A 16,462-nucleotide genomic window follows, 5' to 3' on the forward strand; every position below is an offset into this window, starting at 1 on the left:
TTCAGCTGGGATAGAGTGAGTTTTCTTCTTGGTAGCTGGCGTAGTGCTGTGTTTTGGATTTAGGATGAGAATAATGTGATAACACTGATGTTTTAGTCGTTGCTAAGTGGTGTTTGTGCTGCTCAAGGACTTTGCAGCTCCCCATGCTCTGCCCGGTGCACAAGGAGCTGGGAGGGGGCACAGCTGACCCAGATATTCCACACCATATGGTGTCATGCTCAGCACATAAAGCTGAGGGAAGAAGAAGGAAGGGGGGGACGTTCGGAGCGATGGTGTTTGTCTTCCCAAGTCACCGTTACCCGTGATGGAGCCCTGCTTTCCTGGGGATGGCTGGACACCCGCCTGCCGATGGGAAGTAGGGAATGAATTCCTTGTTTTGCTTTGCTTGCGTGTGGTTTTTGCTTTACCTCTTAAACTGTCTTTTTTTCTCGCGTTTACCCTTCCGATTCTGTCCCCCATCCCACCGGGGGGGAGCGAGCGAGCGGCTGCGTGGGGCTTAGTTACCGGCTGGGGTTAAACCACGACATCTGTGCCACAGTGAGCACCCAGGAAAGCACAGCGAGTCGTTGAAGTGTTTTAGAAGTTTAATTTAAGGCTGATGCGCTGGACGGTGTTGTGAGCAGGCCGATCTGTGCGAGAGGAGTGCCAGCGGGGCTTCACCAGCTCGGCACAGGGAAGGCGGGGAGGTCTTTAAATGAGAGCAGCTCCGGGCAGCGTCCGTCTCCCGTCGTTACCCAGCGAGCCTGCAGGATTGCGCTGTCAAACAGCGCTGACCCAGCGGCTCGGCAGCGTTCGGCAGGGATTTGATGACAAGTGAGGGGGGAGAACGAGGTGAAATGCTGCTGATTCGGAAGCGAAGCAGCCCCGACGGTAGCTCAAAGCGCCGTTCCTCCTCGCAGGAAAAGGCGGGTTGATTCAGAGCTCTGCAGCTGTAGAAATCATGTTAATAATCCAGTCTGTCATTTCCCAGCGGACTTGCGCATTTATATCCGCTCTCTGGCAGTGACGCTCTGTCGCTCTCAGGCTGGGTGATTCTGCGTTTCACCAAAAACGCCGTCGATGGTGACTAAACCAAAGGAGAATTACTGGTGTGACGGCAGTGGCGCCTGTTGCCCAACTCTCTGTGGCTTCCAGCAAAACCTCCCCTCGCTGTGGCACACGGCGGTGGCCAGCGGTTGGCCAGCGCGGCTCTCTTGTATTGGGTCAAAATTCCTTTTTTTTTTAACCATTTCCTTGCAAATCCTTTAGTTTTTCTCATGCACCAGAACGCACGAAACTTGGTGTTTCCAAATTCACCCGGGTGCTGCTGGGGCCCTGCGGGCCCCCACCCCGCTGCGAGGCCCTTGCACACGCACCGGGGGTGCGCGCACGCGCCGTGCCTGTGCGCACACGCGCCGGGGCGGGGCTTGCACGCGTGCCCCCGACCGGCCAAGACGGCGCTTTCCGATTGGCCCCTCGGCTGCCCGGCAACGGCGGCGGCGGCGGCGGGGTCGGCGGTCGCCATGTCGGCGCGGACGCTGCCGCTGCTGTTCCTCAACCTGGGCGGGGAGATGCTCTACATCCTGGACCAGCGCCTCCGCGCCCAGAGCATCCCCGGGGAGAAGGCCCGCAAAGGTGAGCGGCGGGCGGCCGGGGCCCTTCCCGGGGCTGGGGCAGCCCCGGAGAAGGCGCGGAGAGCCCGGTCCCGCGGCCTGGGAGCCGGGCCGGTGCCGAGCAGAGCGCCGGGAAGGCGCTGGCGATGCCGCGGTGGCCCCGAGGGGGAGGAGGAGCGGCACGGCCGTAGCTGCCGGGGCAGGGGCCCGTCCGCGGGCGGGTCTCCCGCCGCCCTCCCCGGCAGAGGCGGTGCTCGTTCTCCGTACGGGATACGGGAATGAACACGAGCAGAGTGGCTGCAGGGCTGCTGGGAGGATGCTTGGAAAGTGCCAGGGCATCACAGCCTCCGTCCTCGAAAGGAGTCTTGGGCAAGGGCTTTCCTCAGCAGGGTTTAACAGCGCTGGCGCAGTAATCGGTTGTGTGTGTTTTTTCTTAGAATCACAGAATCGTTTAGGTTGGGAAAGACCTTTAAGATCATTGAGTCCAACCGCTAACCCCGCACTGCCAAGGCCACCACTAACCCATGGCCCTCAGCACCACATCTCCCCGGCTTTTAAACACCTCCAGGGATGGGGACTCAGCCCCTGCCCTGGGCAGCCTGGGCCAGGGCCTGGCAGCCCTTTCCGTGAGGAAGTTTTTCCCAATACCCAACCCAACCCTGCCCTGGCACAGCTTGAGGCCGTTCCCTCTCGTCCCATCGCTTGTTCCTGGGGAGCAGAGACCGACCCCCCCGGCTCCAGCCTCCTTTCAGGCCGTTGCAGAGAGCGAGGAGGGCTCCCCTCAGCCTCCTCTTCTCCAGGCTGAGCCCCCCCAGCTCCCCCAGCCGCCCCTCCCCAGCCTTGTGCTCCAGCCCCTGCCCCAGCCTCGCTGCCCTGCTCTGGCCACGCTCCAGCCCCTCCATGGCCGCCTTGGGGTGCGGGGCCCAACACTGAACACAATATTCAAGGTGCAGCCTCACCAGTCTTAAATTTAAGTTCTTGTCTTAAATTTGAAGTAAAGCCTGTTGAGTTAATCAGCTCTCATGAAGTTTTTGTGGTAATAACTGCCTGAAGGTATTACTGAAGCTAATCTGTGATGTGCATACGGATAAGGTAGAAATTGAAATACTTTTCAGCGTTGCTGTACTTGCTTCAGAGGTTAGAGCTTCGGAAATATACTTTTGGAATCAAATTAACTCAGGATTTGAGTGTGTCAGTCCAGGCCCAGAGCTGTTTCAGGAAGGCCAGATTGCTTTGCAATCAGGAGTCGTTTCCAGGAATAATGTTGTAAAGCCTATGCAGAAGAAGCATGCACAATTAAGAAAAGCTTCAAATAACATAAATATGGCTCCTGAAACCCTTGTCCGGCTTTTATAAAAATCTGTCAGTCTAGCACTTTTTGTCAAACTTACTGTAAAAGTAGAGCCCTGTGCATTCACAGGTGTGTGCAAAAAATCCAGCTTACAGCTGAGCACCTCTTTGTTTACCACTTATAAATTAAAACTGCTTTGCTTTTAAAAATTCTTGCAGATTCCTGTCATGGGATGGAGAATGCGCTTCAGGAAGCTTTAGTATTTTGTAATAAAAAATCAACTCAATATTAACTCAGTATTGAAGAGGTGGTTACATTTTTTTTCTTCTCCTGCCTATCCAATAGCAAGAAGTGCTAAACAATAGCAAAGGTTTCACTACAGCAGTGCAATTTTTAATTATTTGTGTGTGTCTTCAGAGAACGATCTGACAAAAGTTTACTACTCTTCATTTAGGTCTAAGGTTAGAGCTTAAACTAAATTAGCCTTACTTGGTGGAATATCTCAGCAGGAGAATTAGATCTGTACTAGTTTATCCACACATGTATTTTATTTTCAAAAAAATGGGGCGTTAATTTTACTGAGACGTGGTTTCGTCCACACTGAGGTGTTTCTTAATGCTTAAAGCTGTTCCCTCAAATATTGTTCACTTGTAAGTGCAAAAAACAGATGAAAACTTTCCAAGCTAAATGCAAAACATGATAAGATCCAATCAAGGGTAAAATTTTATCTCCGTTGAAGCAACAAGATTTCTTGCAAGGGGAGGGCAAGGTTTCATCTTTTGTGTGCTCATTGAAAGTGAAAGGTGTCAAGTAACAGAAGAGTTTGCTCTCGTTGAGCGCTGAATGCTGATGGGAAAAACCAAAGTCTGTTAGTTAGATTTTTTGGGGTTTTTTTTGGTTTATTTCTTTTCTTCTCCTTGAAACTATTGTTCTTACTTCTTGAACTGATGTTTTTGTTTTGTATGCTTCGTGTAGATGAATGGACAGATGTGGACAGGAAACGAGGTACTGTAATCTTCTAGCTGCATGCAGTAGACGAACACCACTACATGCACACGTGAGGCTCATTGTACGTGAACACACTGTATGCTGTTCCTGCAGCCTTTAGTCATAGTGCCAAAGATTAATAATAATACTCACCTGTTCATTAAAATGCACTGTAACTGTAGATCTTAGAAAGAATAGACAATATCTCAAAATCACATGGCTTCAAAAATAAGTTGCTGATTTAACCAAGACTATAAATAGATCAAAACTTTTTATCATAGCAGTCTTTCTAGCCAAAATTATATTTGTATTTTTCTAGCATCGTATTAGTGCAAGCATATAATTCTGTGAGCATTGTGAAGGTTGTTTTTCTGCTTAAATGCAGGAATATTAGATATACTGCATTTTTCTAAGTTTTTTTTCTATTGCCTTGCTTAGGGTTTTGACAGGTGAACTCCAGGGAAAATTTAAGGCATTTCCATCCTAGCTGCTTATCCATCTCTGCTAGCGGTCACCACCCCTGCAGCAGAGCGATCACAAAGGAGCAGGTGCCCACGCTTCAGCCAAGCTCATCTTGAGTGAAATTATCCCTGGAGGTGGGTTTGAGCTGAGGCGTCGGGTTCTGCAGTGCAGCAGCTGAGGTGTGAGCGTGCGATTCCTTCTGGCCTCTGCCTTGAAACGGTAGCCTCCAGCAAAGGGGTGTGGTAAGGAGCTGGATGAGGAAATGAATCTCTTAAACTATCTCAGGTTTTTTGCTTGGTGAACATGAGGAGAACTTTCAGTGTCTTTTTGAGCAGCCCTTTTTTAAGAGAGATCAGGGTTATGATACGTGTTTTTCAAAATAAGCATCGTTTGTAGGTTTTGAATATTTACCTTGAATACGAAGGTAAATATTGATATCCTAGAGTTTGCCCCAGGGTTTTTTTGCTACCATTACGTGGTGTTTCCAAGAACACTATTTTGCAGCATTTAATATCTCAGAAGTCTAAAAGATTCCATATTCCTCTTTTATCACATCCAAAATAACAACCAGTTGTATAAAAGCCCGCTTTATCATATTTAGGTGGTAGCGGCACAGATGCAGATCCCACGTTGACCAATCCGCTTCTCTTGTGAGAGGAAAGTTTGCCTACGAACACTGCTCTTGGGGCGATCTCTGAAGAGTTACGTAGAGTAACCAGCCGAGTCTAGTGCTGATGAAGCCATAACAAGGTGGCTTTGCCTGCCTTTGACCTTGTCACAAACTATAAACCTATTGCAAGTAGAATGTGCGACTGTTCTGGACTCGTAACATTCCCCCTGCTGCCTTGAATGTCCTCCGAGAAGCATGAGCATAGCCCAGGCGTAAAGACTCCAGTCTCACGTCATGCACCCGAGCCATGTTACGTGACAGCGCACTAGGCGTTGGAACGTGTCTGTCACTAGTGACGTGGCGCGTGTAGGCGAAAACCACCGTAAATCCTCAGCTTCTCTTCCGTCCATCGCATTGTCTATACTTGGTTTCCCTCTCCCCATCCCAGTTGATGAAACCCCTCTCCGCTAAGTTGCTTTTATGCTATGTTGCTTGGCGTGCCATTTTCCCTGAGCTAACGCTCCTTTCTTTGTTATTTCCATTGTTAGAATGGTGTAAATATCTCCCTGGGGACTACCTGTGCTCTGAGATCTCTTTGCTGTGCCATTATCAACCATACCGTGTGAGATTTGCCCTTTACCGTGTTTTCTTAATGTCTTTCTCAGTTCTTTTTATAGCCAATACAAGAGGTTTTAATTTCAGAAGATGATTTATGTAAGGCTGGGTGTGTGGTTAACGCACATCTTCCGATTCCGTTGTGAATATCTACCAGCGTACTGGGACATTATCTGTCTCCTGACAGTTTTGGTTCTTAGTGACTCTCCAAAGATGGAGGAGAAGCCTTTGTGCAGACAACATATGCAAGCAACTTAAAAATTATTTTTCTTGATAGCAGTATAGGGCAAAAGTTCTTATTTTTGTCGTAATGGATTACTTACAAAATGAAATATATATTACTACACTGTATTTGATTTTCTCCACTGAAAAAAAGTGAGGATTTTTGCCTCAGACTGCAAGTAGGCGTTGTTTTATGGACAGTTTATTTGAAAAGCAGCGAGGAAGAGGAGGGATTTTTTTTCCCATTTGTCATTACAAAGTGTATTTGTAATCCGTGCTGCTCAGAAACTGAGCTGAGACCTGTCTGTATTGTTTTGGTTCTTAAAACAGGAACCAGTGAGCCCCATTAGGTACAGCGCAATGGATGCCGAAATGTGTGTGTCACCAGTGATGTACGCCAGCGTAGGAGAAAACCTGTAAACATCAGCTTTAAACAGGGAGAGAGAATCTCATCAGAAGGCACTTGCCCTCAGGAAAGGAGCTATCCGTGCCTAGATTCTCAGTACCTACAGCGTACCTAGCAACGTTCCCCAGAGAGTTAATCGTCTAAGAAAAGATGAAGTGCCTGGGACATTAATTTTCTTTTGGCTGTATGTGTAGCTTCAGTACCACAGTTGTGAAAAGCCAGGTGTCTAACCCACCGGTGAATAATTACAGCAGGACTTCAAATAGCTGATCACTACCACTGTGTCTCTGTTCCCTTTTTCTTTTTGTTTTTTATTTCTTCCGCTGAGGTTTTTCTAATCCGTAAGAATCAGCTGGCATTATGAGCTTCAGGAACAATTATCTGCTTAGGAAAATTAATTGTATAGTAATCTATGAATTGAAATTTTGATTTAACATTTTTTTGATAGAGAAATAAATGCTTATTTATGATAACTCTGTCGAATGTATCAGGTATATGGTAAAACTATCAGATCCAGCATGAAAGCTAAAATATTGCATCTGCTTGAATCACTGCAAAATGTTTTCTATCTTCTTTGCATTAAAAGCTCGATAACCAGAGCATAGCCCTTATACTCTGCACTCCTGATCTCTACATAATCTTGAGTAAGTCGCATAACAATGTCTAAATTTACAGGTGAAAAAATGAAGGAAGTTTAGAGTTCTGCGCTTTTGAACTGCTCTGGTATCCGCAGATGTTGCTGTGTAAGAGCACCGCATGGCCTGACATAGATCCCAGTGTTATAAATGCTTCCTTAAATACTTGCCGAGTGTTAATCTGCTTAATACAGATACTTCAAGGAGCCTTGAACCATTCAGGAGCTTCTGTTTAGAAAGAAAAATAATAGACTAATAGCATCAAAGGCGAAAGAACAGGCAGAGTCAGCTAGTTTGCAAAAATCTAGAGCGATGTGAAACAGTCTTCTTGGGAAGCAGAACTGTAGCTTTAATAGATAATACATGCCAGAGTAGCCTATAAAAAAATTATTTAAAAAGGGGAAAGTGCTAACCATTGCTGTAAAAACAAGGCAACAAAACCAGTCTTATTCCCACTGGAAAACAGGGTTTGTTGTCTACAGCTTAAGTAGCATTTCTGCCCCTGGGGACAGTCAGCAGGAATCGTGCTGCTCGCTTAGACCAATGTGGGATTGAGGAAAATGTTGACATTAAGAAGTGCTGTTGCTCCTCCTTTTTTCTTTTGTGGCTGCGTACCTAGTTTTCACAGGTAAGCATTCCTGTCAATCCTCACAGCTGTCAGCGTCCAGGTTCTCAGTGGGGAATGAATCAGATGAATGTGCTGTTTCTGAAGCAAAAAACCAGAGACTCTTTGTCTTTGCAGTTATGAATGACATCATCACAACCATGTTCAATAAAAAATTTATGGAAGAGCTGTTTAAACCACAGGAACTCTATTCCAAGAAAGCTCTGCGAACAGTGTATGACCGGCTAGCTCATGCTTCGATCATGAGGCTGAACCAGGCAAGCATGGACAAGGTAAAAAAGACCACCTGCCCAGTCCTGCCTATGCTGTGCTTCCCTGCGACCGTTCACAAGCTTCTGACTGCGATCATTCGTACGTGGCTTTACGTCACTGTCATTTGGAAGCATTTTGTAACAGCTCTCTTTCCATTTGCTTTCTTTGTAAAAATGGCTCTCAGCCAAGGAAGCTTTGGGGAAATCCATGGTAGTATCAGATACTTCAGAACTAAGTATTTCTGCTTTGATATGTGAATGTTTGATTTTAAGAGGTTCAGTAAGCATTCTTTATCAGATTTTTTTATATATATTAAAAATATATACATATGTGGGTATGTATAAATACATCCATTTCTATATTGACACTCACTGTTTTGCAGTTGCAGGTGTTAGAATTTTTGCCTGCAAACAGTATATCCAGCAGACGATTTTGAAAAAAAATCGTAGGAACTGGATTACCTGTGAGACCTCTACCCGGGTGTCGGCGTTGTTGAAATTGGCGGTAGTTTTAAAGGCAGTTGGAGATGCCAGCAGGAAGGCTGACAATGTGATTGCAGAGGTCTTATTTTCTTAGGAAACAAAGCTAAAATGGTTCTTCTTACCATAGGCGGGTGCTAGCCTAAGTGTCTAAATCCCCTTCTACATCAGCGTGAAGTTACCTAAGCGGTGTCGCTCTCCGTGTTGTGACGGAACCAAAATTTCCCCGTGTTACCTTGCAGCTGTATGACCTTATGACTATGGCTTTCAAATACCAAGTGCTGCTGTGCCCTCGGCCCAAAGACATTCTGCTGGTCACGTTCAATCACCTGGATGCGATCAAGGATTTCGTACGTGATTCTCCTGGCATCCTGAACCAGGTGGACGAAACTTTCCGACAGCTGATTGAAGTAAGAATCCTTACAAAAATGGTGGGACACACTGTTGTTGTTTGAGACTTTTTTTTTTTTCTCTTTCAAGCTAATCTTAGAGACTAAATACTACATCAGTAAGTGCCATATCAAGTGTGGAGGTTGATATGTTCTCAGCCTCAGACAAGCATCCAAATAACCTTCCCCTCTTTTTCATCTGAGGGGAACAAATTGGCCTCCCACTTAGCAACTTTTGCTCATGTAAACGCTGTAATTCTTTGGACAAAGAATATGAGTCTCCCAGTGAAGGGGAACTGGTTTCATAAAATGTTAAAAGTTCTGGGAAGTCATGAAATGTTTTCAAAGGGCTTCTGGAGAGGGAGATGTCTACGAGTCAACTGTTACTTTTCTACTGGTCCAGTTTAAATCAATACATTGCTTATTCAGCCTGATCAAAGTCTCCACTCACTTCAGCAGAAATTAAACCAGACTCCTAGTCACGGATAATAATTACTGATAAAGACCAGCACTCCCGCTCATATCATTTCTGCTTCCCCTGCCACGCACGTACCATTCTGGGCTAGCAGTATTCTGATCGACTTGTTTTCACCCTTAGCTGGGTTGGACATGGCACACTTGCAAAGCCTTACGTGATGGTTTTTCTTTTCCAGACGTACAGCTGCCTCTCCGCTGGGGAATTTCAGCTCATCAGGCAAACGCTCCTCGTTTTTTTTCAGGACATGCACATAAGGGTAAGAGGCCAATATAACTAGTCAGTAGGAACAGAAGGGAGTTTGTGGCTAGAATGCGAAGGTATCTTGTCACAACTACACTGTAAGTTTGGGGTTGTTACTTAGGCTTTTCAGTCATCTTGATGTGCTTGCAGTTTCGATCTTCAAAATTTTACAAATTGAGCACATTTACTACAGTAATACTCAATTCTAAAATGTTATGAAAAAAGGAATATCTACTAGTACGGATGTGCTAGTTGATAAATAGGTTTTTCCTTTTAGTAGAAACTTGATATGAAACTGAGACTCTGAGCTTGAAGTCATGGGGCTTGATACTCTCTAAATAAATTGATCCTACTCAAGTGTATAAACAGTACACTTTTTTTTTTTAACGTTACATCAGTGTGCCCATCCTCTGGACCACAATTCTACATGACTGGCTTTGGCCTGTATCATAGTCTCTATATACACATCCAAATCTTTAGGAAACCAATCCTAGTCTAGGCAGGAAGGCTGCAAGGTCAGACTTGAAAGAATTCGGATCAGAAGATATGTAATTGATTTTCTAGAAGGTGAAATATTCTTTTGCAGGTCTCTATCTTTCTGAAGGATAAAGTGCAAAACTCTAACGGTCGCTTTGTGCTGCCAATATCAGGCCCTGTTCCTTGGGGTACAGAAGTTCCAGGACTCATCAGGTGAATTCTGAACCGCTGCTTATGCTGTTTGCAGTGCCTTGCATGTATGGCTGCTCACGGAGGAACAGTCAGTCCCAGAGGTCTAATAGGAATCGCGCTTAGCCTGTCATTCATGTTGCATGGATAGCTGAACCTCCCGTAAGTACTACTTAAAGGGCAGGATTTGGGACTAAGTCGCCCAGCAATGAAATACTAAGCTGTTTCTGGCATGCTCTATTCCAGTAAATTAGCTATTAGTCATTTATCCGTTTACCAACATACAGAATAGAGTTTTATTCCTGTTCCTCTTGTACAGTAAGCAGAGGAAGTACTGAAAATCAGTAATAAAAATATGTTTCAATAATGACTTGTTTTTAAGGATGTTTAATCGCAATGGAGACGAAGTTAAAAGAACTGAGTTCACCACTGGTGGAAATTATGTTACTCCACAAAGGGAAGGATCTTTTGAACTTTATGGAGACAGAGTCCTCAAACTTGGAACAAATATGTAAGTCATTTTTCTCCTGCATAGAAACATGAAGTAAACATTGATGGTTGTGGATTTGTTCAGAAGCACGTCTTCAGCCCTGGGTCTGCATTTTCGCCTCTTTCGCTATTACTAGCTTGACTTCTTTACAAAGCGATGGCCTGAAACAGAACGCATGTGGATAGATGTGTATAAAGAGCTGTGGAGAAGAGCAAAAGTTTGATTTACGTCTACAGTAGAGCTGAGTAAAGAGTGTTCTCATCTGGCACTGCATATTCTGTGAAATGTAATTTAATTTTAATTGTTTTCAAGAAATCCTTTCTTTTATCCATGTTTGCCTTAAGTAATTTTTCCATTCACAGAATAAGAGAAAGCAGTGTTCCTTCTTACAGCTTTGTCGCTCATAGATGTAATGCCTCAATACTCCATACAAGTGAACTGTAACTTCTCATTTCAGTTATTTACAGTCTTCAGAAAAATATCTAAAATCACATTTAGATCCTGTGTTGCTCCCTCCAGTTCCTGTGTCCCATATAAGTAACGGGTTGCTTTTCCTCCTGTGTTCTTCTCTCTAGGTACAGTGTTAGTCGGCCAGTAGAGACACACATGTCAGGATCATCCAAAAACTTGGCATCCCATGCAAAGGTCAGTGGTGTTCTGTTCCTGTCACTGGTTAACTGGTCTGTGTCAGCGAGTCCTGCAGCCGGTCACACGCGGTGGGAGCGTTTCCTTTGAGCAGTTTCACCACGTCCACCAGATTTTACATTCTGCTTCCCTTGGCTCTCAATAGATGGGGACACTGAATGAAACGGCCACATCCGTCATTTCCACATCATTTACTACATGCTTGCACTACTTTCCCCTTTGTTCATCTTCTTTCTCAGGGAAACAATAGCGATCTTTTTAGTCTACACTCACGGGATAAATTCGGGGGAACCTGTTTAGTTCTTCTCCGAGCCCATCCAATCCTCCACAGCCCCTTTTGAGCTAGGGGAAGGGCACGTTTTCCTAAAGAATCTTGCACACAGACTTATGCAATGGTGTACTTGCTTCCTATTTTAATCTCTTCAGAAAACAGAAAGCTGGTTTTACAGATTTTCTCAGCTGTTCAATTTAGCTGGAAAATTATCTTGTCCTGGGTCTATAAATTCAAGCAACCATTTTAAATACGTAGCTGATAATTACTAGTTATCCGCACAATCTGTACCATTAACAATGCAGAAATGTATTTATATCACTCTGAAGAACGTTTATGTAATATCAGAAAACAATATCAAAAAATTGTTACAGCCCTCATCTCCCTGGTAACCTGACCAACGAACCCATTGCTGTTTCCTGCAGGAGAATATAGCCCCTAACCCTCTTGCTAAAGAAGAACTGAACTTTTTGGCCAGGCTGCTGGGAGGTCTGGAGATCAAGAAACCTGGTGGCACCGAGACGGGATTCCGACTGAATTTGTTCACAACTGACGAGGAGGAAGAGTACGCTCAAGTGCTTTTTGGTCTGGGGTTTGTGATGTAGTGCCATGCAGGCAGCCCTGGAGACTGAAGCTGGCCCTTAATAGCTTTAGGGACAGAACAGCAGGTTTTTAGCAGTTTTTTATTCTGACCCAGGTGGTCCCTGCAGGAAGAAAAGAGGAGCAGTTTCCCTGGCTTGACCTTTTTATTAAGGCTGTCGGCAAGGAGAGCCATTTCCCTTACCGGTGTCTCCCGGGATGCGGGGCCTTGCGTTCCCTCCCAGTGACGCTGGCGCTCAGCAGCAAGGGACGATCTGTGCTTAGTCCTGTCCCGCGGAACAGAGACGTCCCTTCAGCCCCTTTAGCTCTCCTCTCCCCCAAACACCTGTACGTGTTTCAGAGCTAAGAACAGAACTGCTGGAGGCGATGAGCCTGACAGGCTTGGAACACTGTAGCCCCCTCCTGGCAGGGAGCACAAGGGTAACGGGACTTTTTGTTACGTGATTTCTGCAGAATTGTTACCTGCTTTTAATCTCAACTACGGAGATATCCCTGCTCTTCTACACTTAGCATAAAAAATCTAAGACAGGGAAAAGTCTCCAAATTGGGGTCAATACATTAATTTGCCTAGGAGGAAGAGGGACGTTGTCCAAACTTCATGCCTACAGGAGCCTCACGAAATCTGATTTTTATAATTTACTTGTATGTCTTCATGCAATTAAGCACTCTTTTCATGTTTTTAATCAAGACACGCTGCGTTGACTAGACCGGAGGAGTTATCTTACAAGGTTATCAACATAGAAGCCACGCAGGTACGTACAGTGCATTTCAGATCTTTGATTCTTTTCATTCCTGCCTTGCTAAGAACTGAGTTTCACCCATAGTAGTAACTTTAAAAATACATTTTTTCCCATTTCCATTAAGCTCATAAATGGCAGTAATGGCAGTATTTGCTGCCAAGTCTGCGGATTTGGTGACTATTTAATAAGAGAACATGAAACCTGACGAACATTAGAGCAAGTTCTTAGCTGCACAGGATGGAGAACTGCTACTGGATCAGTTGCCTGCTTGTGGGTACAGGCCAACGCCTGCAGCCCTTCCTAAAGGGGTTCATGGGCATCAGCAGGCAGTTGGGCACGTCCCAGCGCAGCCCAGCGCAGGCCCATGTTAGCGGGTGGTGGGGCCCATCCCAGTAGAGCCCAGTATGTCCCAGTAAAGGCCCACGTTAGCAGGCGGTGGGGCCTGTCCCAGTACAGCCCAGTATCTCCCAGTACAGCCCAGTATGTCCCAGTAAAGGCCCACGTTAGCAGGCAGTGGGGCCTGTCCCAGTACAGCCCAGTATGTCCCAGTAAAGGCCCATGTTTAGCAGGCAGTGGGGCCCATCCCAGTACAGCCCAGTATCTCCCAGTACAGCCCAGTATGTCCCAGTAAAGGCCCATGTTAGCAGGCAGTGGGGCACATCCCAGTACAGCCCAGTATGTCCCAGTAAAGGCCCATGTTAGCAGGCAGTGGGGCACATCCCAGTACAGCCCAGTATGTCCCAGTAAAGGCCCACGTGAGCAGGCAGCGGGGCACATCCCCGTACAGCCCAGTATGTCCCAGTAGAGGCCCAGGTCAGCAGGCGGTGGGGCCCGTCCCAGTACAGCCCAGCACCCCCAGTGCAGGCCCGGGTGAGCCGCCGCCGCCCCGGCGCGGGTGCGCGGCCGGCGGGCTGAGGCGCGGCGTCTCTCCCCGCAGGAGCCGGGCCGGCGGGCGGAGCTCTCCCGCATCCTGGGGCAGCTGGAGGTGGCGGAGCCGCGGCCGGCGAGCTCCGGGAAGGGCGAGGACCTGCTGGCGCTGATGGACGGGCTCTGAGCGGCATTAAAGGCCTGCGCACAGCCCGGCTGCGAGCGGCTGCCGCCGGGGCCGGGGCCGGGGCCGGGGCCGGGGCCGGGGCCGGGCGGCGGGGCGCAGTGCGCAGGCGCGGCCGCCCCTCTCTGCCGCGGGGCGGGCGGGTGAGTGTGCAAGGGGAGGAGCGGCAGCGGCGCACGGCCGTGCAAGGGGAGGGGGCGGCGGGCACGCGGGTGTGCGGGGGGGGGTGCGTGTGCAGGGGGAGGAGCGCGAGGGGAGCGCGGCGGCGTGTGAGTGTGCAAGGGGAGGAGGCGGCGGGGACGGGGGGTGTGCAGGGGGCACGCGCAGAGCGCGAGGGGAGGGGGCCGCGCGTGGGTGAGCGTGCAAGGGCGGGAGGGCGGTTTGCGTGCGCGTGCGAGGGTGGGGCACGTGGAGGACACGAGTGACGGGTGGGAGAGGGGTGGCGTGCAAGGGGAGCAGGCAGCGAGGACCCCGGCGTGCAAGCGGGGGGCACGGGGAGAACGCGAGTGACGTGGGAGAGGGGCAGCGTGCGGGTGAGCGTGCAAGGGGCCGTACGTGTGCGTACGAGCGTGCAAGGTGAGGCGGGTGGGTTCCCCGGAGGCGGGCGGCCGGCCGGGGCGCAGCACGGCGTCTCCCTCTCCCCCAGCGCAGCCGCGCGATGGAGGTCAGCCACTCCGTCAAGGAGCGCACCATCGCCGAGAACAGCCTGGTCATCCTGCTGCAGGGCCTGCGTGGCCACGTCACCACCGTGGACCTCCGCGACGAGAGCACGGCCACGGGGCGCGTCACCAACGTGGACGCCTTCATGAACGTGCGGCTGGCCGAGGTGACCTTCACGGACAGGCAGGGCACGGTGTCCCACCTGGACGAGCTCTTCGTGACCGGCAGGAACGTCCGCTACGTCCACATCCCGGACGAGGTGGACATCAGGGCCACCATCGAGCAGCAGCTGCAGGCCATCCACAGGGTCCGCTATTTCGGGGGCCGCGACAAGGGCAGGAAGGAGTTCCCTCGTGCCAAGCATAAGTGAGCCCCCGGCACCGCCCGCAGCCCTGCCAAGTTGGACTTGCCCCTTCGACCAGACTGCTAGCCACCTGCGCACCTCGCCCCTGACATCTCGCCCAGGGACTCAGGGCTCTGCTGCTCCCCTGGCCGGTGCCTGCGGGGGAGCAGGATTAGTTTTTTCATTAATAACCCTGCTTAAAAGGGTCTGTGATCTCTCAGCTCGTTTCCTGTTCCATTGGCAGCAACTCGTGTCCCTCCTCTGAGTCCAAACAAAGCCCTTTTGGCCAAAGCCGCGGCCTGGGGTTGTTGCTTGCCTGTAGCCTCCTGCAGCCATCCTGCTGCTCACAGCTCTGCCTTCCCCTGCCCCAGAGTGCGGGGCCCTGCTGCTGCCAGCATCGCTGCCCGCGGGAGCCAGAGACGCTGGTCTGGAGCTGGGGAGGGGGCTGCTCGTGGCCTGTCCTCAGCTTCCTGCCAGGCTGCTGCCATTCTGGAAGTGTTTAACAGGAAGGGAATGGGACACACGTCCATCCGGAGCGGAGCGGGGCTGAGCTCGGGGGGGAAGGGGCAGCACCCTCTGCCTGGGGAAGCACGAAGGTGCTTTGCCCGGGACACGAGGAATGCTGCTGCTGCCGGCTCCTCCGCTTCCCCGCTCCTCCATCACCCTTCCCCGGAGCTCCGCAGTGCTTCTGCAGCCCACTGCATGTCTGCTGAAAGCGCTGCACAGTCAACAGGTGACTCCCTTCTGTTCCGCCGGCATCCCTTTGTCACCCAGTGCCTCCCCGGAGACGGAGCCCGGTGGCTCTCCCGCCCCGGTGTGTGTGATTTGCACGGCTCCGGGCCTGGGTGGGAGCTGTCAGCAGCTCTGGGGCAGCCCCAAGAGCAGCGCTGCTGCTTCCCTGCCCCCCAGGAGCCGCTCAGGTGGAGGCTGGCGTGATTTCTAACAGCTCTCGCATAAGGAATCGCACGTGAAGAGGGACTGTGCGTCCCTGCCGTAGCCAGGGCGGGCTGGGGACGCCGCTGGGAGCGTGGGCGCCAGGGAGGCTGCGCGGGTGGGAGGGTTTCACAGAGGTGCTGTGGATTTGCTTCCCGCTGAGGAGACGAGACCGGGGGCTGCTCGGGCCCAGGGGCTGCTCGGGGCCGGGGGCTGCTCGGGGCCGGAGCGCCGGCGCGGGGCGGGTGAGGCCCGGCCCTCGCGGCCCCCACAGCGCGGGCGGCTGGGAGCGGGGTGCCCGCCTGGGGACCCCCGGCCCTGCCACCGCCCCCGGGCTGTCCCGGAGGCCGCGCCGCGGCCCCTGTGGTGCCGGGCCTCTGTGGGCGGGGCTCGCCGGGAAAGCACCCGCCTCTCCTCCAATCACAGCGCGTTCGAATCTCCCGCCTGCCCACCAACCCGGTTGGCGTCCGGCGCCGGCAGGAGCGGGAGCCAATCGGCGGAGGGAGTCATCCGCCCCAGCCAATCAGCCTTCGCTTCTCGCTTGCCTCTTGTCTCCGCGCCTCAACCAATCAAAGTCTGCCGCAAAGATTTCCCCTCCCAGCTCCCGGGCTCTCCTCCAATCACAGCCGGCGCTGGCTCAGCCGGCCAATCAGCGCGGCCCCTTCCCCGCGGCCCCGCCGCCATCTCTGCGGCGGCGCGGCGGCCGCCAGGAGGCGGGATGGCGGCGGCGGCGGCGGCGGGGGGCGGTGGTGTGTGCGTCACTTCCGTCACTTCCGTGGG

At 50.4% G+C, this 16,462-nt stretch overlaps 2 protein-coding genes across 2 annotated transcripts; both read left to right on the forward strand.

Annotated features, from left to right (window-relative positions):
- Window positions 1–1,502: 1,502 nt before the first annotated feature.
- OSCP1 (organic solute carrier partner 1) lies at window positions 1,503–13,749 on the forward strand (the record flags this gene model as incomplete). Its single annotated transcript, XM_082329871.1, has 10 exons — window positions 1,503–1,614; window positions 7,563–7,717; window positions 8,419–8,586; window positions 9,219–9,299; window positions 9,870–9,973; window positions 10,332–10,460; window positions 11,015–11,084; window positions 11,781–11,920; window positions 12,644–12,707; window positions 13,633–13,749. The coding sequence occupies 10 exons, from the start codon at window positions 1,503–1,505 to the stop codon at window positions 13,747–13,749; spliced, it is 1,140 nt and encodes a 379-aa protein (XP_082185997.1).
- Window positions 13,750–13,876: 127 nt separating this feature from the next.
- LSM10 (LSM10, U7 small nuclear RNA associated) lies at window positions 13,877–14,946 on the forward strand. The gene is made up of 2 exons (XM_082329316.1): window positions 13,877–13,889; window positions 14,398–14,946. The coding sequence occupies exon 2, from the start codon at window positions 14,405–14,407 to the stop codon at window positions 14,774–14,776; it is 372 nt and encodes a 123-aa protein (XP_082185442.1). The 5' UTR covers window positions 13,877–13,889; window positions 14,398–14,404; the 3' UTR covers window positions 14,777–14,946.
- Window positions 14,947–16,462: the final 1,516 nt, after the last annotated feature.

This window comes from Platalea leucorodia (assembly GCF_965183815.1).
Source record: "Platalea leucorodia genome assembly, chromosome: 18".
NCBI lineage: Eukaryota > Metazoa > Chordata > Aves > Pelecaniformes > Threskiornithidae > Platalea > Platalea leucorodia.

Excerpts from the sequence above, each read along its gene's own strand:
- LSM10 (XM_082329316.1), top strand. The coding sequence starts at position 14,405 with ATGGAGGTCAGCCACTCCGTCAAGGAGCGCACCATCGCCGAGAACAGC.